Source organism: Delphinapterus leucas, chromosome 3, assembly GCF_059928025.1.
Source record: "Delphinapterus leucas isolate spDelLeu-1000000601 "Yukka" chromosome 3, BTC_Dleu_Yukka2, whole genome shotgun sequence".
NCBI lineage: Eukaryota > Metazoa > Chordata > Mammalia > Artiodactyla > Monodontidae > Delphinapterus > Delphinapterus leucas.
In genome coordinates, this window is record NC_143131.1 from 386,711 (window position 1) to 409,274 (window position 22,564).

General features: G+C 44.3%; 1 gene segment (V, D, J or C); it reads left to right on the forward strand.

Annotated features, from left to right (window-relative positions):
* Window positions 1–10,453: 10,453 nt before the first annotated feature.
* Window positions 10,454–10,999, forward strand: LOC149749476 (immunoglobulin heavy variable 3-23-like). The segment is given in 2 exon segments: window positions 10,454–10,556; window positions 10,661–10,999. Coding segments are annotated over 2 exon segments (363 nt in total).
* The last annotated feature ends 11,565 nt before the right edge of the window (window positions 11,000–22,564 follow it).

Below are 22,564 nucleotides of genomic sequence, written 5' to 3' on the forward strand. Positions count from 1 at the left end.
TAGTATGGAGGAAAGGGCTTTTCATAAACAGCAGGTTCTACATTAGTAAATATGCAGGTGATATCGCAGGGCTGAGGAAGTGCTGATCTGCCCCAGACCCGCAGGTGTGACATCTCAGTGAAGGAGTGGAGCCAGGGTTACATGTACAAATGTGTCAGTCAGAGAAGAGAACTCGGATTGGTCTTTCTGGTTCCCAGGAGAGATAACATCACTGATGACATTGATTACACATCCAACACTAATGGCAAACCCACTATGAAGTTCAGACATGCTGTTACTATCGTGATCCCCAGTTTACATCCTTGCAGACTGAAATGCAGGTGGTGAGGCCACATCCTCAGTGCCCACAGCGAGATGGGATGGAGCTGTGCTCTGCTCTCCAGCACCCCTTACTTATGTGACCTCAGGCACAGTCCCAGGACTCAGTGTCCCAGGGACTCGGGAAAGCTGCTCTCAGGTGGACATTTCAAGGGAAACTGCTTCCTGAAGTGGGGGCTTTCCTCTGACCATGACACCCTCATACTCTGCAAACCATTCAACGTGAAGGTTTACTTCTAAAAATCTTGCATGTTCTCTCACCCAGTGCGGTGGGAACTGTGTTCCCTGAGCTCCAATGTCACTGGCTGTGACAGGGAGAGTTAGAAATGAACACTTCTAGAGGGAGCGAGTCTGTGCACTGTGACCAGGTCACCTGCCCAGCATGTTGGAGTCCTGACGAGCTTCCAGGAGCTGTCTGTTCTTAGACCTTGGTAGCCCTGGAGATTCCTCAACGTCCACCCGCAAGGAAGGAGCCCTGAAGCTCGCGGTGTTCCTGCAGACACTCAGTTGTGCACAGGGAAAAAGCAGGACAGGCTACTCGGCAAGTCAGCAATGCTGGGAAAGATGACCATGTCAGCAGAAATGACTACCTTGTCCACACAATTACCTGTGTGGTTAGTTGTAATGAACAAATCCACCTCCAGAACAACTCTTGAAAATATTTAAGCTGTTTCCGGTGAAGAATCGGTCACCCCAGTTAAGTCAGACAGTAAATGTCTTGTGAATTATGATGAACAGTGAATTTTACACAAATTTGTCTGAATTCAAATTGGTTATTACATGTATGTTTTGTTTCCAACATTTGAATATCCAATAAATAAGCATGAGCTAATGTGGAAAACCAAAAATAAGAGTTTGTGTCTGACAACTTGGAGCTCCCTGAAGGTGAGGTGGAGATTTGATAAGCGAAGATATGTACCTCCGTGGGATTAAAGTCTCTTCCCAAAATCTACCATTGAGCCTTGAGCCTTGACCACAGCTGTTTCCCTGACCAGCCTGAAAGCATCGTTTCATTCCTGGACAAAGAGGCACCCAGGAATGTGAGGGGGACCCCGGGTGGGCGCTGAGTTCTCTGAGGGCACAGTCAGCACCCTCCTCACAGGGGGAGCCCCAGAGACAGGGGCCCCCTTTCACTACTTTTTACTTTTTATATAAAGTTCCCTCCCACATGAAAATATCCATGTAAGTCAGAAGATTAAAAAACATTTGAATTCAGGCATCTCCTCATACTTGAAGACACTTTCTGGGATTCATTAATCTTACCCACAAGAAGATGAATCAGCTGCGGTTCTTCCTCTTTCTGGTGTCAGCTCCCAGAGGTGAGTGTCTCAGGGATTCAGACATGAACACATGGGGAAGCTGCATCTGAGCCCATGAGTCACCATGGTTCTCTCTGTCCACAGGTGTCCTGTCCCAGGTGCAGCTGCAGGAGTCGGGACCCAGCCTGGTGAAGCCCTCACAGACCCTCTCCCTCACCTGCACTGTCTCTGGATTCTCATTAACCAGCTATGGTGTAACCTGGGCCCGCCAGCCTCCAGGAAAGGGGCAGGAGTGGGTTACTACCATGTGGAGCAGTCGAAGTACAGACTATAACTCAACTCTTTTTTTTTTGTTAACATCTTTATTGGAGCATAATTGCTTCACAATGGTGTGTTAGTTTCTGCTGTATAACAAAGTGAATCGGCTATACATATACATATATCCCCATATCCCCTCCCTCTTGCGTCTCCCTCCCTCCCTCCCTCCCTATCCCACCCCTCTAGGTGGTCACGAGGCACCAAGCTGATCTCCCTGTGCTATGCGGCTGCTTCCCACTAGCTACCTATTTTACATTTGGTAGTGTGTACATATATGTCCATGCCACTCTCTCTGGGACGAAATGAGAGAGTGGTATAACTCAACTCTTAAGTTGCGGCTCAGCATCACCTCCAAGAGCCAAGTCTATTTATCGCTGAGCAGCCTGACAACTGAGGACACAGCCGTGTATTACTGTGCGAGAGACACAGTGAGGGGAAGTCAGTGTGAGCCCAGACACAAACCTCTCTGCGCGGAGGCACGTAACCACCAGGGGGCGCGTAGGACCCAACAAGTACAGGGCTGAGCCCCAGGAGCAGGTGCAGATGGGGGCTGGGAGGGGATTCTTGTTAGAACCTGTGCTTTCCTCTTCCTGCCCAGGAGCTCCACCAGAGACCCTCTTCTATTTCCTAATGTTTCATCGTTGTGGTTTATGTCATGCTCACAAAATTGTGTGTGCATATATATTTTTTAATTTTATTTTTTTTATTGAAGTAGGGTTGATTTTAAACACACACTTAATGCTCAGCAGTTACAGTTGTTTTTTCTGCTTTATTTTTCTTTTTATCAAAGGATCTCAATACAACACCGAGGCTCACCATCTTTTTCCCTGTGAGTCTGAATCTCGAAACTGGTAAATATCCTGAGAAGGCACATGAGATTTTTAAGCATTATTCATTTCAGTTTTGTTTTTGTACATGTCGATGGAAGAGAAACGCCCTCCTGCTTTCAGTCAACCTTCACAGTTTGAATTCTGTAGCTTGTTTGCATTGGTATAGACACTAATGTCAGAATGTCCCAATACTTCATATGCAATGATCCTCATTAGTCACAGATCCCATATCTGCAAATTCACTTACTTGCTACCTTTTATTAGCACCCTAAAATAACTTCTGTCATTTCGTGTTCATTCATGGAAAATTGCAATGTGGCCGGTTCTTTGAGTCACCCAAAACAGACACACACACTTTCCCAGCTGAGGTCAGTCAAGGTGACACTTTCTTTTCTTGTTTCACCTACCATCATGGAAATGAGCACTTTCTGGGGTCAACCTAATGCCATGCTTTTCCCTTTCCTGTGATTTTTGGCAATTGTTTAAAGTACCCCTAGGCATAGGGCTGAAGAACAGTATAGCGTCCCTAAGCACAAATGGACTTAGGAGAAAATATCCATGACAGATCAGCTTCATTCAGGCATGAGTCATGTGGCCATGGGCTGTGGGATTGATATTCATATTTCCAATATAAATCTCATGCAAAAAATGAAGACAAAACTCACTGCTGCATATTTGAGGCAGCCTTGGAAACTTAGCTTAATTCCAACTGCAGCATGGCAAATGGGGTCTTATGGCCAAGAAGAGGGTGGGGTGGAATGGATTGAAAATTACTAACAAAAGAAATATAGGCTAAGGGGATTCTGGTTACATAGACTCAAAAGGATTCTTGCTAAAGGGAGACCAGGGTGATCAGATATCGCATGTGTGATAAGAGGTTTGATGGATTTGATCAAATATTGAGGGTGATCAGAGTTCAAGGGTAGGGAGTTCATATTAATCTGAGGTAGTGGTTTCTTGACAATACTTGCTCATGCAAATACAAACACAGAAGCCCACAGGTCAAGACTAGTTGAGAAGAGCATTTCAAGTAGCCTGTTGCCTAAGATGTGGTCAGGGATCATTGTCACACTTAAGGAGAGAAATGTTGAACACAAAAATAAACCAGGGATGAACACACACACACACACACACAGAGAGAGAGAGAGAGAAGACTAGATGAGGACTCATTGAGAAGAGGTCCATCTGCAAACAAAGGAGAAAGGACTTAGAAGAACCCAAACCTGCTGACACCTTGATCTTAGACTTCTAGTATCCAGGTCTGAGAGAAATATATTTCTGTTGTTTAAGCCACTCAGTCTGCTATTCTGTAATGGCTGCACCCACCTACTAGTACACAAATGATATAGAAACAGACAGATGTATATGGAAATAAAAGTATCGTATTGTAAAGGAAAAATCACCCATTCTTCAGTGGTGACATGATGTTCATACCCAAAAAGACATATATGTGCCTATTATAACATTCTTTAGAATTTAGAATAGATGACAAATGATTTCTGGATAAATTAATGTCCAAATTATATTGGTTTGAGTATAACTTGGAAATGAATAATATAAAAATTGATCAAAATTAAAGTGCAATTTTTCTTATCAAACAAAACTCGAATTTTTAAGGAAGGACGTTTTAAAGTAAATCCAAAATTTGTGGGGGTATTGCTATGTAAAGCGTTGTAAACATAGGATGAGAGGTGAAGAATTATGATATAGAGCAAGAAAATAACAGAGTACGTGCTATGGAACTGTGTTCACTACCTTTGTATGAAAAGGCCAACACAGTGTGATGAAGTGTGTAAAGCTGGTGTGTAACTAATGAGAAAGTGCACAGCATCTGTTTAACAAGCAGCTCAGAGTCAGAACACAGAAACAGAGAAGGTGCGCGGGGGCAAAGCGGGGGGCCCGAGGCGGCCGGGAGGGCACGAGAGGAAAAGTGAGAGGTGCCGGGCTCTAGGCGTTAGGATCGGATGTGCCCTCGGGAAGTTTCCACGTGAAACCCTGGGAGGGCAAGGAAGTCCTGATGTGTTTACTGTCACACACCTGCCCTCTGACTCTCCTTTGTCCAAACACTCCTGTTCTAGAAGGGCAGGACCTGTGGTCAGTGAACAGAAGCTGTGTCCACCATGGACCTCAGCCAGCACCCTCCTCCAGAGCCCCAGAGAGGGGCCAGCCATGACCATCTTTATATGGAAACATGCTTCCCACCTGCACATCACACCCTGGGCTCAAGGGGAAAGCACAGCACCTGTGCTGTGCAGAGTCAGGGTTCTCACCTTCACTGACATAATTCTCTGAAAGTCAAAGATTTAATGAAAAAGAACATGAAATCCTTCGGGTCATTCCTCCTCTTGCTGGCATCTCTCAGCTGTGAGCATCTCCTGGGTCTGAGGAAGGTGGAATTATGGGGTGACGTCTGTGAAGTGGGTGCCACATTACTTTTCCTTCCCCAGGTGTCCTGTCCCAGGTGCAGGTGCAAGTGTTGGGCCCAAGACTATTGAAGACCCTCTACCTCACCTGCCCTATTTCGGGATTCTCCAACCAAAGAGTGCTGACTGCTGGGACTAGATCCCTCAGCCCCCAGGGAAAGGGCTGGGGTGACCGGGGTGCTTTGGTTCTGGGAATAGCACAGCACACAAGCTGTCTCTCCAGAAATGACTCTCCACCTCCAGAGACACATCACAAATTTAGTTTTCCCACAAATTTGGTTTTCCCTGCAGCTCAGCTCAGGGCACAGACCTAGGACACAGCCCTGTGTTACTGTCCCAGGAGGCCCAGTGAGAAGTCAGGGTGAGTCCAGACAGGAACCTCCCTGCAGGGGCCGCACCAACCACCGGGGGCACTCAGGGTCATCAGGAACAAGAGGACCCATTTCAGGGCAGGGGCAGAGGATGTCATGGAGGGATTTTCTCTCAGAGCCTGTGGTTTCTCCACTGGATCACTGCCACCCCTGAAAGCCTCATCCACAGTGATTCCAGGGAACTTTCTTGTTTCTAAACTTGAGACGCTTTTCATGGATTCAGGCTTGTCTGTGTTTCCCCATCTATCTTTGGAAGAGCCGCACAGAAATATTTCTTCATGAGACCTTTATTTGAAGATTAGGTTACTACTTTCTGTTATTACTTGTCAAGTTTTTAATCGTTTAATGACATAAATAATTTTTACTGTTGAACTTTAAATCTGCTTTCCACCATCAGATGGATTTCCAATTCCTCTCATCCTGAAAACCTCTCCAGTCCTGTCTGATGCAATGCCTTTCACTTGAATAGTATGAGTCATGTTGATATTCGGAAATTGATGTCCATACAGCACTGCAGTCATTCTCTCCTCAGAGGACATTTTGAAATGTTGGCACACAGGCCTGGCTGTAACATGTGGGCTGTGTTGCCTGCACCTTGTTATCTAGATTGATAATAGGTAATTAGAGAAAACAGAGAGATAGATAAAAGGGAACAGAAACAAGTATATCCTAATCGTATGGAAAATAACCATAAAAACTGACTACATAACCCATATTTAGGGAGTGGTAAAGGCTCGAATGTGTAAAGATGATACAAGCACCCGTATGAAGTTATTTGTATTAACATAAATATTTTTAAAACTTTTGTAAATACTTTTCTAGCTCACTCCTCAATCACTTGGTGAGTGTCTGGTTTTCTCTCTAAGAAAACGACAAATATATTCCAATTGGCGGCCATTGGCATTCCTTCCAGCAAGCGGATGAGGGGCCTTTTGCTCTACATCATCCCCAGTATTTAACTTTTTTATTATTCTGTGCTTTAATTGTTGTAATAAGTGAATAGCAGTATTTCATCATCGTGTTATTTTATGTTTCCTTAATGAAGACTCCTTTTAAAACCTTTATCTCTTCTATGTGTAAGTATCTTCAAATCACTGGCACAGTGTACATTATTTTCATTTTTTGTTGCTGTTGTTGAGCTGTTAATTTGCTGTGTATTCATGATACAAGTCCATATAAATATGATACTAGAAAGCACATTCTCCAAGTCTGTGCTTTAATTCCCTTCTCAGTGAAGTTATTGTTACTGTTGATGTTGTTGTTTTCAGAACAGAAGTTTTAATGGATACAGAAAAATTACAAATTTATATTATGAATGATGTTTGGTGTATTATATCTAAAAATTCATCATGTAACTCAAGGGCACCCATAATTTCTGCCATGTCCATACTCCAGGCCACTTTCAGGGATGGAAGGTTAAGTTCACCTTCCTGAAGGGAGGATGACCATGATGAGGTACCTGAAGTTATTCATTAAGGGAGATTTATCCTACCTTCCCCATTAGATATATTTATTCAATCTCTTTATATAAGTATGAATCAAGTTATTTGTTTCATATTTTCTGTGAAGGTTATATACTAAGGCATTTTCTTTGCTTCTGTAATTCTGACCACTTGTCACCCAGGAGGAGCTCTTTCAGATTGTCTCCTGTATCCCCTTTATGGGTCCCCATCAATTTGTGTGAAGTTCCTTATTTTCTGGTGATACAAGAATCTTCAGAATAATCATATGTATTCTCTTCTCTGGCCCTAGAATTAGCCATGCCGCAGCTGAGTTGCAGATCCCATTCTGGAGAATAGTAATAGGAATCAGAAGATTGGGGATTAGGATACTAATGCTTGTGTCTTGTCTACTGGGAGCATTAGCTCTAGACCCTATAAGGTAAAGGACCTTGGAAATATATCTGTGTGCACTACCCCACATATACACACACACATCTGCAACTAGCTCTGTATCTCACCTTCTGACCTGTGTTAAGGTAAATGTGAGACAATACTTACATCTCCGATCCTAGTGCAATATCACATGGTTAAATCCAGTCTTTCCACCTTGCTTGTCTGTTACTTTCCATCCAACAGTGAGAAACCTGGCTCCACCGATGCCATCCAGCTACTAATTGTTCAATTCCACATGCACAGTAGTAACAGAATTCTTAGCCTGACTCCTGATGGAAATACCGTTATCCACGAGGCTCTAGTGCTTATGTGCAGTGGCTTAGAACTTAGCCTTTAGACTCCACTCATTTCCAAAGTCACTTAGGTCAAAACCTACTTTCCCACCTTCTTCAGCCATGTTAATTCATAGATTCACTATGATATGAGGTATCATCTTTACAGTGTGCCTCGTTCCATCCTTCAGTCTCTGAACTACTAAGTGAAATTTATATTTATACTAAAAAGGTTCTCCTATTACTGTATATATTTTGACAAATTCAGAGTGTAATGATTCCACCACTGCAATTTCATAGAGAAGAATTTCACTGTCCTTAAATATTGCCCATGTTTCACATATCAAACATCTTCTTCCAAATTCCTGCTAAATGCTCATCTGATTGGTTTATATATAGACTTGCCTTTTCCCAAATGTGAACTAGATGAAACTGAACGTTTTCAGACCGATTTTTTAATTAGCAATATGCAGTTAGGATTCCCTCATGTCCTTTCATGGTATAATAGTTTAATATTTAGATTGCTGAATACAATTTCATAGCATGGATACATCGCTCATTATTTATCTGCTAACTTATGGAAGAATGTATTTGTGGCTTCCATTTTTTCTCAGTTGTAAATGAAGAGACCACAGTAATTCATGGGAAGTCTATGATGAGCTCTAAGTATCAAGACACTTGTGTAAATATTACGAGCATGACGTTGGGGTCCTACATTAAGCTCTGTCTAGGTGTGTAAGTGACTGCGGGGAGGAAGGGCTCTGATGCAGAGACCGCTCAGCTGACCCAGGCATCTTGCTGAAAGGATGTCAGAGCCCAAGCAGTGTCCACACGAGGTGGACACAAGGCCCAGCCCTCAGACCAGGCTGAGCCCCCAGCCTACAGTCAGGGTCACCCTCCCTTACACGTGAGTGTGCATCACAGGAGCAGGTCCTGCAGCTGAACTTGAGCCTCTCACAGCGACCCTGCATGAGGCAGGGTGGGCTTCTCCTCCAAGCCCTCCCTAAGCAGAGACGGTGAACAAAGTAAAGAGCTGCTGTCAGTGTAAACTGTCAGGGGTTGTGGCAGTGTTTTGTGCGTCAGTCAGCACCCGGAACATTCTTATTCATTTCCGCATGTGATCCTATTTCACCATTTCATATGTGGTAAATATATGGCACAGTGGGACTGGATGAGGGGACAAAGGTCACACTGTGAGCGGAGATGCTATGAAACAGTGCAGATCCAAGTCCAGGGCCAAGGTCCTCTTTCCGAGGATGCAGGAGGACCTAACAGCTCAGGCAGGAATCCTGAGCTGTCCCAGGTAGGAAGACACACCTGTGTTGATAGAGAGGTAACACCATCTGACTCACACTTTAGCAGGACCACGCTGACACTGGCAAGGTAGTTACTTAGGAGACGTTGGGACACTATTACACCCTAACCACACTCGACCTCAAGGCATCCGTTTCTAGTTTAATCTTGTAGTAGTTTTTATTCCATTCAGCAGCCTATGGCAGCATTAACAATCCTAGTCTTTGCTATTCTGTGAGCATTTGTCTATCCAAGATTTAAATTTGTTGCTCTCTTAGTTCTCTAATTATCTGATATAATGGTGAGATTTTGATAATGTGCAACTTGCCCCATTTTGAGGTTGTTTTAAGAACATTAAAAAAGAAGCATTTTCTCAGGTTCTCATCTCTCTACATCTCCAAGACGAGTATCAGCTTTATTGTAACACCCAGAAACTGGAAACAATTCCAATATCACACATCAGCTTAATAAATAAGCCAATCATGCTATGATCATTCTTTAAATGCAACCTGTTATTAAAACCAGGATTCTTGATACACACAATAACATGATAGTATTCACAACTATTTGTGCTGAGTAAAATAAGCCATAATAATAAGAATACATACAATATAATCCCACTTTTATAAATTCTAGAAAAGGAAAAGTAATCTGAGATAACAAGGAAAGATCAACGGTGATGTGGGGACAGGATGGAAGATAAGAAGGGACAGGAAGGAAGAAACCCAGAAACTACTGAAAATAATGAGAGGAATTGATTTGTTCTCTCCTGATAATGCTGATGCCTCCGTCAGTATTCATCACAGTGTTCATTCTGAGTGTGTGCGCTTTATTATATGTCAAGAAACTCATTAAAGTAATTACAAATAAAGAAATGCATGACTTGGGAGGTAAGGAGTGAAGGGAAGATACTGAAACATAAGAGACTCTTGAAAATACTTCTCATCAACCCTGACCCTCTCCATATATTTTAGGTAAACACTAGAATAGAGCAAAGTCATCATGAGCTCATTACAGAAGGGGTTTTTGCAAACCTCACCCGGCAACTCCAGCTCTGTCCTCCAGTGGGTTCCAGGGAGCAGACTGGCCCAGAGCTCAGGTGCAGATGCTGGACCTCACGGTCACCCCATGTTTCTCCTTGGACACTACACACACCCTCCATTCTTCTGGGTGTAGTTTACACCCCTAATATGAGGGTAACAATGACAGCTACATCACGGGATGTGTGTGCATATGTAAAATGACATATGGGTCCTACGTGTTTACTGTGGAACAATCAAACAATGAAAGTTATATTTCCCAGATGCTATCAACACCACAAAATCCAAGACTCTCACACCTGTTCTGAGACCCTGCCCTTTCGGAGGACGTTCAACGACATAGCCTCTTATAGACTATAAGGTCATGCAAATAGGGTCCTTCCTCTGTTGATATAAAGCAGCCCCAGCCCTGACCCTGCAGCTCTGGGAGAGGAGCTCCAGCCTGGGATTCCAACGTGCCCCCATTCAGGGCTCAGGACAGAGCACTCACCATGGACTTTGGGCTGAGCTGGGTTATCCTTGTGGCTATTTTACAAGGTAATTTATGGAGAGCAAGAGACACTGAGGATGTGAGTGGATATGGGTGAGGGAATCACTGGATGTGTGACAGTCTCCTGACCAGGATGTCTCTGTGTTTGCAGGTGTCCAGTGTGAGGTGCACCTGCTGGAGTCTGGCGGAGGCTTGGTACAGCCTGGGGGGTCTCTGCGACTCTCCTGTGCAGCGTCTGGATTCACCTTCAGTAGCTATGCCATGAGCTGGGTCCGCCAGGCTCCAGGGAAGGGGCTGGAGTGGATCTCAGTTATTAGTAGTAGTGGTGGTAACACATACTATGCAGACTCTGTGAAGGGCCGATTCACCATCTCCAGAGACAACTCCAAGAACACGCTGTATCTGCAAATGAACAGCCTGAGATCTGAGGACACGGCCGTGTATTACTGTGCGAAAGATACACAGTGAGGGGAAGTCAGTGTGAGCCCAGACACAAACCTCCTTGCAGGGAGACAGGAGGGGGGATGCAGGGGGCACTCAGGACATACAAGTGTGTGTTTCAGCCCCAGGAGCAGGTGCAGATGGTAGTTAAGGGCTGCTTTCCACTAAGGGTCTGGGGTTTCCTCTCCATGTAGCAGTTTTCCCTGGGGAACCTCTCTGGACTCATCCATGGTTCTTGACTTGCACTTTCAGTCTCTCAATTAGAAAGACTTTGAAATAGGGGAATAAATGTCATATAAGAAAGGCAGAGACTCAAAGATATATATTCAGCTTTTCCCTTGTCTAAATCTTGTCTAAATTGACCCTTTTAAATACTATTCCAGCGGATGTATAAAGAGTTAAACATATTCTTCCTTCCTCATTGTGATATCTCAGCCCTGCCCTACTGTAGACCAGCTGTCCCTGCCAGGATGCTGGCTGTTGACTTGCCTGCTAACCTCTTGCATGAGAAGCATAAATGCGCTGAGCAGCCCCGGATCCTCAGTGGGTCGCTGGGAAAGATGCCAGTTAGAGGGGACATGGGTGGGGGCGTTTCTACATGTGCTCCTTGCTTCCAGGCCCAATAGAATCCCTATATGCTTATATGAGACCTGCATCCTCTTCTACTGTGCAGTTTATTTTATGTCAAATATTCATCATCACAGCTATTACCAATAGACACATATGTAGTTGGCAGGGAAAGTTTAGCGTCAGGTGGATAATAACATGAATTTTCAGAAGCTGCTGAAAACAAATCTATTCTCCTTTCTTCACCACAGCATCTTACGTGAGCACTAAAATGCAGGAAAGTCCCACAGCTTCTCCTTCCAGGAAGAGTCCTGCAGCCTCACTATGCAGGCCCACCTCCGTCCAGGAACCCCTGCACGAGCAAAAATAACCAGGGTGGAGACGCCCAGGCCTGGACGGGAGGCCTCACTGTGTCCTGATGTGTGCTCTCCAGCACATCACTGCCAAGTCCAGGCTGCAGTTTAGCTTCACATCTGTAAGATGCAGGTAAACCGATACCTACATCACATGCTTGGTGTGCATATGTAGAAACAAAATAATAAAGGAGGCCTTGAGTGTTCGGATCCAGGGTAGGCCACCCCTAAATATGCCTCCAAGTGACTTAAGACAGAGCCCACTACAGGGACACTCTGAATTTCCTCCAAATCACCCTGAAATGAGAAATAAACCTCCCATGTGAAAGGTGCTCTCCCCCATTTAGGTGTGGAAGTGAAACGGTCCTTCACCTCATGCTCTCCACCTGCCTTTTTTCTGTAGAAACAATTTAGCCAAAGAATAAGTTTCATCTGAGAAGTGAACAAATGCAGAAAGAAGGGAAAACTGTCCAACAAGACTAAAAACTAATAGTTTAGTTATTAAGCAAATCAAGGACCTTTGGTTCCTCCTCAAGGGCTGCAGATAATATTCTTGTCCATGTCCCATGAGCCGTCTTATAGATACTGAAACTCCCACCAGGAGGAAGAAGTTAACTGCATGATGACCAGACTGTAGCCATGACATAAGCTGCCACAATTCCAAGAACTGGCCTCAAGAAATGAGAACAAACCGACCCTGGACCTGAAGATTAACTCTACTTAAATCAATCAAGATGAGGCTGATCACAACACCTCATGACCAACTGCAAGACGACTGTCACAGCTGACTCTGCCGTTTCTGCCCGTAGCCCCGCCTTCCGCCTATAAAAGCCCTTTCCCACAGATGCTCAGTGCTGGGTGACCTTTGGAGAGAAGTCTGCCCCCCACCCCCGGGTGCAGGCAGCCAAAATAAAGCAAACTTTCCTTTCACCAACTTTGCCTCTTTATTGGCCTTTCAGCACCAAGCAGCCAGACCCTGCTTTCCTTTACAGAGGGACACTCTTATCACCAGGGATGGGGAATTCAGGCCTGGAAGTCTCTATGAACAAACCTTGCTCCTTCTTTAATGACTACGCAAGCCCAAACCCTGCTTAGGTTGTTCGCTATTTGAGCACCAAAAGCACACATTTCCTCCTTCTACCAATTCCTCACAAATATTGCATTTTGTCTAAAAATATAAAAGCTGCCTGCTTTGGTCACTTCTGGGTCCATTTCTATGGCACGTCCATGCACATGGTTAAATTTTTTTTCTTTTCTCCTGTTAATCTGTCTTTGTCAATTTTGTTATCAGTCCAGCCTCAGGAACTCAAGAGGGGCAGAGGAGGAGATTTCCCTCCTGACATGTCCCAGGTGTCTTCTCTTCAGCCTCACGTTGTACAACCTCTTAGGAACCTCAGTCCTCACAGCCACTGTCACTCTGTTGACATCACCTTGCCAGGTGTGTTCTTCTGGAATCTCTACTTTGCGTTTCCATCTCACCATTCGATATTTCTTCAAATCGGTATGAGATTTCAGTGTCCATTGACTGGATATACACAGTTTATTAATCATTCCCTATGAAAGGACATGTTGCTTTTTCCAAATTTCGGCAGATATCAATAAAGCTAACTGAGCATCGTGGGCAGGGTTTTCTCTGGACTAAAGTCTTACTGTCTTTCACAAACATACAAAGGAGCACTATTGCTGAAACATAGATAACAGTATGTTTAGTTTTGCAGGAAGCCCCCAAAATGTCTCCCAAGGTGCACCCCGTTCTGCATCCCCACCAGCTGTGAATGGACCCCCTGCAGCTTCACATCCTGCAGGTGTTTGAGGTTCTCAGAGTCCTGATCTGATCCACTCTTGTAAGTTTTCAGGGATATGTCCTTGTTCGGAACGGCACTTCCCTGTGACATATGTTCTCCCACAGCCTTATTTGCGAACTCTTTGTCTTTTTGGTCAGGTGTCTGTTAAGGATTTTAGCCCATTTTTTAAGACTTTTGTTTCTTTCTTATTGTTGAGTTTAAGGCTTCTTGCTACATATTAGATAACAATCACATATACTAGATATGTCTTTTGCAAATATTTTCTGCCAATCTGTAGCTTGCCTTTGGGTAAATTTTAAATGTATTTTTTTTTGCTTCTCAATTATTTGTTGTTATGTTTCTATTACAATGAAAAGTGAAGTTAAACTTTCACTTCCTAAGCCATGGGAACTTCATGTGGGAACATGTCACAGTACACTCAAAGGCCTCTTTCAGATACTACAAGGATGGAATGGGTAAACAGAGGGGGGAATTCATCAGAGATGCTCTTCTGGAAAAGTAGAAATGTACCAACGTACCCTCCTTCCTGTGTTGCTGGTGAGAACTGTGCTGCGTGTCCACAGAGACACAGATCCTTGATGAGAGAGTGAGATTTCATCAGTTAAAATGATCGTTTCCTAACAATAAATTTTACCCATGATGCATCTGAGTTTATGAATGATTATAACTTGAATGATTCAATGGATTTAGCAATGGTTGAAAACAAAATCAATACCTTGAATTATTATTATTAATTTTAATTTATGTTGCCACAGAGAAGAATTTGACAATCACAATTTCAGTAACACATTTCCATTACTTAGACTTATACTTCTTAAATTTTAGATACCTTGTTGTTTCATAATAAATATTTCATTACATCCCTCACATTTGAAACTGGATTCCAAGTGGACCTAGAAGATGAAATGTGAGGATAGCGAATGTCTGTACATTCAGTAACATCTAAGACAACTAATTTAATATCACACGAGGGCATTGCTCATTTCCAAGTATACTTCCTGCTTCTTCTTTTCTCAATGATTCCAACAAACATACTAAATGACCTAAACCATCTGTCCTCAACGTTCCTGAAATCCACAACTCATTCTGAGCTTATACTCTCAAGATTTTATAAGGGAAAACACAGAAACCATCAGAAGGACCTGCCCACGTGGTCCCCATGAAGCCACCACCATCAGCCCTTCTCCCTCTTATCACGAAGGTCAGGCGCTCTTGCTGTGACCATCACTAGTAACCTGCAAAGCAAGATGACTGAAATCTCCCCACTTCTTTTTCCCATCACCCACTGGGCGTCTCTAATAGATATTCCCTCCAGCATTATCATATGACCTGGTTTCCAGACTGAATGGACCCCAATTATCTCCACAAAGGAAAAATAACTTTTTTCAGTTCTGGTGAACTAACACATTTTTCCTACGGTTAAATGGACCCTAACAACACATCCCCACCCACTGAAACATAAAGACACCTGTTATATATCCTTCTATGTTAACATGAATTTGGATGGACCTCCTCTAATCTACCAGCTCATGAAGGACAGGTCAGATGCTGGGGCATCTGTTCAAATGCAGGCCCTTCTTCCACCTGGTGAATAATGGGCCCACCTGGTTCTAGGTTTTAGATGCCATCCCTTCCATTATCCTATCCCATGGCGTATCAGCTCAATTTTCAGTTCCTGACAACAGGGTGCAGACTTGTCCTTTGATTCTTGCCCATATTACTTTGTTCGGCTCTCCTATTATCGACATTCAAGCAGGCAGATCCTTTAGTATTGAATTTACTCTGCAAATATTATTGGACAAGCTAGAAGAAGTATCGTACTCTCTTCATGAAAGAGTATGGAGTAAATATCTTCTCACAGACGGCAGGCTCGACATCAGTCAGTGTACAGGTGAAATCACTGGGCTGAGGGAGAGCTGACCTGCCCCAGACCCACAGTAGTGACCTCTCAGGGCAGGAGTGGAGCCAGCGCTACATGTACAGGGTGTCAGTCAGTGATGGGGACTCACGTTGGTCTTTCTGGTTCCCAGGAGAAGTAACATCACTGATGACACTCATGTCAACATCCAGCACCCCTGGCAACCCCACTATAAATTTCAGACATACCATTACCATCGTGATCCCCAGTTTACATCCTTGCAGACTGAAATGCAGGTGGTGAGGCCACATCCTCAGTGCCCACAGTGAGATGGGATGGGGCTGTGCTCTGCTCTCCAGCACCATTTACTTATATGACCTCAGGCACAGTCCCAGGACTCAGTGACTCAGGGACTCAGGAAAGCTCTCACGTGGACTTTTCAAGGGAACCTGCTTCCTGAGGTGAGGACTTTCCTCTGACCATGACACCCACATACTCGGCAAGCCATTCACTTTGAAGGTTTACTTCCAAGAATCATGCATGTTCTCTCACCCAGTGCAGTGGGAACTGTGTTCCCTGAGCTCCAATGTCACTGGCTGTGACAGGGAGAGTAAAAATGAACACTTCTAGAAGTAGTGAGTCTGTGCACTGTGACCAGGTCACCCGCCCAGCATTTTGGAGTCCTGAGGAGCTTCCAGGAGCTGTCTGTTCTTAGACCTTGCTAGCCCTGGGGATTCCTCAACGTCCACCCGCAAGGAAGGAGCCCTGAAGCTCGCACTGTTCCTGCAGACACTCAGTTGTGCACAGGAAACAGGCAGGTCAGGCTTCAGGCCATGTCAGCAGTGCTAGGATCCATGACCATCTCAGCAAGAATGATTACCTTGTCCACAAAATACACGGTGTGTTTAGTTGTTATGAATAAATCCACCTCCAGAGTAACTCTTGATAACATTTAAACTGTTTCAGGTGAAGAAATGTTCACCCAAGTTAAGGGACACACGAAGTCCCTTGTGAATTATGATAAACATTAAATTTTACCTCACTCTGTCTGAATTCAATGTGATTATTACATGTATGGTTTGTCTCAAATACTTGCACATCCAGGAAATAAACATGAGGTAATGCAGAAAGGAAAAAACAAGAGTCTGTGTCTGACATCTTGGAGGACCCTGACTGTGTGATGGGTATTTATGTGAAATATATACATCCATGGGATTAAAGTCTACTGCCCAAATCTGCCGTTAATCCTTGAGCACAGCTGATTTCCTCACTAGCCCTTCAGCATCATTTCATTCCTGGACACTGAGTCCCCCAGGCATAGGGAGGGGACGCCAGTTGGGGGCTGAGTTCTCTGAGGAAACAGTCAGCAGCGTCCTCAGGTGGAGTCCCAGAGACTGGGACCTCCCTTCACTACTTTCTGCTTTTTATAAAAAGGTCCCTCCCTTATGCAAACATCCCCTTAGACCACAAGGTAAAAACAAAGTACCTGTTCACTTAAATTCGGGTTTCTCCTCATGCTTGAAGAGAATTTCTGGGCTTCAGGAATCTCATCTGCAAGAAGATGAATCCACTGTGGTTCTTCCTCTTCCTGGTGTCAGCTCCCAGAGGTGAGTTTCTCAGGGATTCAGACGTGAACACCTGGGGAAGCTGCATCTGAGCCCATGAGTCACCGTGGTTCTCTCTGTCCACAGGTGCCCTGTCCCAGGTGCAGCTGCAGGAGTCGGGACCCAGTCTGGTGAAGCCCTCACAGACCCCCTCCCTCACCTGCACTTTCTCTGGATTCTCATTAACCAGCTATGCTACAGTAGCCTGGGTCCTACAGCCTCCAGGAAAGGGGCTGGAGTGGGTTGGGGGGATAGATAGTGATGGAAGCGCATATTATAACCCAACTCTTAAGTCCCGGCTCCGCATCACCACGGACACCTCCAAGAGCCAAGTCTACTTATCGCTGAGCAGCCTGACAACTGAGGACACAGCCGTGTATTACTGTGCAAGAGACACAGTGAGGGGAAGTCAGTGTGAGCCCAGACACAAACCTCCCTGCACGGAGGCCCGTTACCACCAGGGGTCGCACAGGACCCAACAAGTACAGGGCTGCGACCTGCAGCAGGTGCATATATGGGCTGGGAGGGAATTCTTGTTAGATCCTGTGCTTTCCTCTTCCTGCCCAGGACCTCTACCAGAGACTCTGTACTGTATCCTAATGTTTCATTGCTGTGGATTATGAAGTGTCTAAAAATTTTTGTGTGCATATACATATTTGCTTTTTATTTTTATTATAGCTGTGTATATATATATTCATATGCACAGACCCATATAATACTCAAGAATTAAGGTTGTTTATCATTTCTTTATCTTTTTCTCAAAGGAGCTCAAAAAAACCCTGCAGCTCACCATAATTTTCAATTTCAGCCTGAAGTTTGTGAAACGTGTAAATATCCTGACAATGCACATGAGATTTTTAAACAGTATTAATTGTTGTTTTGTTTTTGTAGATGTGGAAGGAAGAGACACACCATCCTGCTTTCAGGCAACCTGTACAGGCATTCTGAATTCTGCAGCGGGCAGTGTTATAGACTCTAACGCCAGAGCGCTCCAATACTGCACATGCAATTATCCTCATTATTCACAGATTCCAAATCTGCCAATTCACCTACTTCTAGCTTTTATGAGCACCCTAAAATAAATACTGTCATTTTGTGGTCATTCACAGACATTAAAAATGTGGCCGGTTGTTTGAATCAGGCAACACACATGCGCGCACTAACACACACACACACACACACACACATACATACACACACACACACACACACACACACACACACACACACACACACATTTTCCCAGCTGAGGTCAGTCAAGGTGATGCTCTCTTTAATTGTTTCAACTCCCGTCCTGTAATTGAGCACTTTCTGGGGTCAAATTAGTGCCATGCTTTTCACATTTCCGTGATTCTTGGCGATTGTTTAAAGTAGTCCCAGGCATAGGGCTGAGGAACAGTCTAGTGTCCCTACGCACAAGTGGCTGTGAGTGGACTTAGGGAAAATATACATGAGACATCAGCTTCATTCAGGCATGAGTTATATGGCCATGGGTGCTGAAAATGATACTCATGTTTCCAATATAAAGTTCATCGGAAACCTGAAGACAAAACTCGTTGCTGCACATGGGATGCAGCCTTGGAAACTTCACTTAATTCCAAATACAGCCTGGCAAGTGTGGGCTTATGGCCAAGAAGAGGGTGGGGTGGAGTGGACTGGAAATTATTAACAGAAGAAATACAGGCTAAGGGGATTCTGGTTACATAGACTCAAAAGGATTCTTGCTAAATGGAGACCAGGGTGATCAGATACCGTGTGGGTGATAGGAGGTTTGATGGCTTTGATCAACTACTGCGGGTGATCAGAGTTCAAGGGTAGGGGATTCTCATTATTCTCACTTAGCAGGGCTCTTGACAAAAACTGGTCATGCACATATAAACACAGAAGCCCACAGGTCAAGACTAGTTGAGAAGAGAATTACAAGGATCCTGTTGGCAAAGGGGTGGTCAGGGGTCTTTGTCACACTTAAGAAGAGGAATAATGAACAGACAAGTAAACCAGGGATGCACACAGAAACACAGAGAAAAGACCATCTGAGGACTCAGTGAGAAGACGTCCATCTGCAAGCAAAGGAGAAAGGTCTGAGAAGGACCCAAACCTGCTAACACCGTGACCTTAGACTTCTTGCCTCCAGGCCTGAGAGGAATCCATTGCTCTTGTTTAATCCACCAGTCTGTTATTCTGTAATGGCCACACTAGCCAACGAGTACACCTATAATATAGACGCAGATAGACATATATGGAAATGTAAGTATCGTATTGGAAAAGGAACATCACCCATTCTTCAGAGGTGACATGAAGCTGTGTCCACTCTGGATCTCAGCCAGCACCCTCCGCCAGAGCCCTAGAGAAGGACCAGCCATGACCATCTTTATATGGAAACATGCTTCCCACCTGCACATCACGCCCAGGCTCAAGGGGAAAGCACAGCACCTGTGCTAGTCAGAATCAGGGTTCTCAACTTCACTGACATAACTCTCTGAAAGTCAAAGCATTGATCAAAATGAACATGAAAATCTTCTGGTCATTCCTCCTCTTGCGGGCATCCCTCAGCTGTGAGCATCTCCTGGGTCTGAGGAAGGTGGAGTTACAGGGTGACATCAGTGAACTGGGTGTTTCCTTGTTTCCCCTTTGCCAGGTGTCGTGTCCCAGGTGCTGGTGCAGGAATCTGGCCCAGGACTATTGAAGACCCTCTCCCTTACCCGCTCAGTCTCTGGATTATCCATCACAAACAGTGCTGGCTGCTGGGACTGGATCCCTCAGCCCCCAGGGAAAGGGCTGAGGTGACTGGGGTGCTTTGGTTCTGGGAGTAGCACAGCATACAAGATGTCTCTCCAGAAATGTCTCTCCACCTCCAGAGACACCTCACAAATTCAGTTTTCCCTGCAGCTCAGCTCCGTGATGACCTAGGACACAGCCCTGTGTTACTGTCCCAGTTGGTTCAGTGAGAAGTCAGGGTGAGTCCAGACACGACCCTCCCTGCAGGGGCCTCCCCAACCACCAGGGGGCGCTCAGGGTCATCAGGAAACAAGAGGACCCATTTCAGGGCAGGTGCAGAGGTTGGTATGGAGGGATTCTCTCTCAGAAGCTGTGGTTTCTCCACTGGATCATTGCCACCCCGGAAGCCTCATCCACAATGATTCCAGGGAACTTTCTTGTTTCTAAACTTGAGACGTTTTTCATGGATTCAGGCTTCTCTGTCTTTCCCCATCTATCTTTGGAAGAGCCGCACAGATATATTTCTTCTTGAGACCTTTATTTGAAGATTAGGTTAATACTTTCTGTTATTAGTTGTCAAGTTTTTAATCGTTTAATGACATAAATAATTTTTACTGTTGAACTTTAAATCTGCTTTCCACCATCAGATGGATTTATCCTACCATCCCCATTAGATATATTTATTCAATCTCTTTATATAAGTATGAATCAAGATATTTGTTTCATACATTGTGTTAAGGTTATATACTAAGGCATTTTCTTTGCTTCTGTAATTGTGACCACTTGTCAGCCACGGGGAGCTCTTTCAGATTGTCTCCTGTATCCTCTTTATGGGCCCCCATCCATTTCTGTGAACTTCCTTACTTTCTGGTGCTACAAGAGTCTGCAGGATAATCATGTGTATTCTCTTCTCTGGCCCTAGAATTAGCCATGCCTCAGCTGAGTTGCGGATCCTTTTCTGGAGAATAGTAACAGGAATCAGAAGACTGGGTATTAGGATACTAATGTTGGTGTCCTGTCTACTGGGAGCATTGGCTCTAGACCCTATAAGCTAAAAGACCTTGGAAATATATCTGTGTGCACTACCCCACATATACACACAGACGTCTGCAACTAGCTCTGTATCTCACCTTCTGACCTGTGTTAAGGTAAATGTGAGACAATTCTTACATCTCCAATCCTAGTGCAACAACACATGGTTAAATCCAGAGTTTCCTCCTTGCTTCTCTGTTACTTTCCATCCAACAGTAAGAAACCTCTCTCCACAGATTCCATCCAGCTACTAATTGTTCAATTCCACATGCACAGTAGTAACTGAATGCTTAGCCTGACTCCTGATGGAAATACCGTTATCCACCAGGCTCTAGTGCTTATGTGCAGTGGCTTAGAACTTAGTCTTCAGACTCCACTCATTTCCAAAGTCAAAACCTACTTTCCCTCCTTCTCCAGCCATGTTAATTCATAGATTCACTATATTAGGTATCATCTATACAGTGTGCATCGTTCCACCCTTCAGTCTCTGAACTTCTAAATGAAATTTATATTTATATTAAAAAGGTTCTCCTATTACTGTATATATTTTGACATATTCGTAGTGCAATGGTTCCACCACTGCAATTTCATAGAGAAGAATTTCACTGTCCTTAAATATTGTCCATGTTTATCTTATGAAAATCCTTCTCCCAAATTCCTGCTAAATGCTCATCTGACTGGTTCATATATAGACTTGCCTTTTCCCAAAGGTGAAATAGATGAAACTGAACGTTTTCAGACCGATTTTTTAATTAGCAATATGCATTTAGGATTCCCTCATGTCGTTTCATGGTATAATAGTTTAATATTTAGATTGCTGAATACAATTTCACAGCATGGATACATCGCTCACTGTTTATCTGCTAATTTATGGAAGAACGTATTTGTGGCTTCCATTTTTTCTCTATTGTAAATGAAGAGACCACAATAATTCATGGGCAGTCAATGATGGAGCTCTAAGTATCAAGTCACTTATGTAACTATTACGAGCATGACCTCTGGGGTCTTACATTAAGCTCTGTCTAGGTGTGTAAGTGACTGCTCGGCCCACAGGGCCTGCACCCACTCACCCTGCTTACTCATGGGCAGCACTCCCGCCTCCCACCATCAGTCAGTGTTGGTCACAGAGAATGTGGTCATGACCAGGACCTGCAAACTCCACCCAAATGAATGAGGTTCCCCAGGGAGCTCTGTGTGGACGTGAAAACCACCCCCAAGTCGTATGTACTGTTTATGACTACAGAACTTTGACTCCAATTTGCATGCTGTTCTTCTGATCCTGGTGAGTTCAGCTGGACCCGAGCTGTTGGGTGGACTCCCTTTTGTTCTCTGTGACTTAGAAGCCTAGCCTGAAGGCAGCCAGGCTGTTTTCTTGGCCGTTTTTCTCCTGGCTCACTGCCTAACCTTTAATGCCTTACCACTCTTATGGTAAGAAAACAAAACGAAAATGAAAACAAAACACAAAAGTCAAATCCAACCAGGAAAAGATAGCTTATGAGAGAGATAACCTTGAGATCTCAGAAAGATCCAGTGTAGCCAGGCCAACCTGCTACTCATTGCTACTCACCACTACCCCCTCCCCGCCCCCCCCCCGCCTTCTGATTACCTCTTGACCTTTGATTGGAGGCTGTTTTCATTGATTTCTTATGGTGAGGATGCTGGAGAAGAGATGCTTCT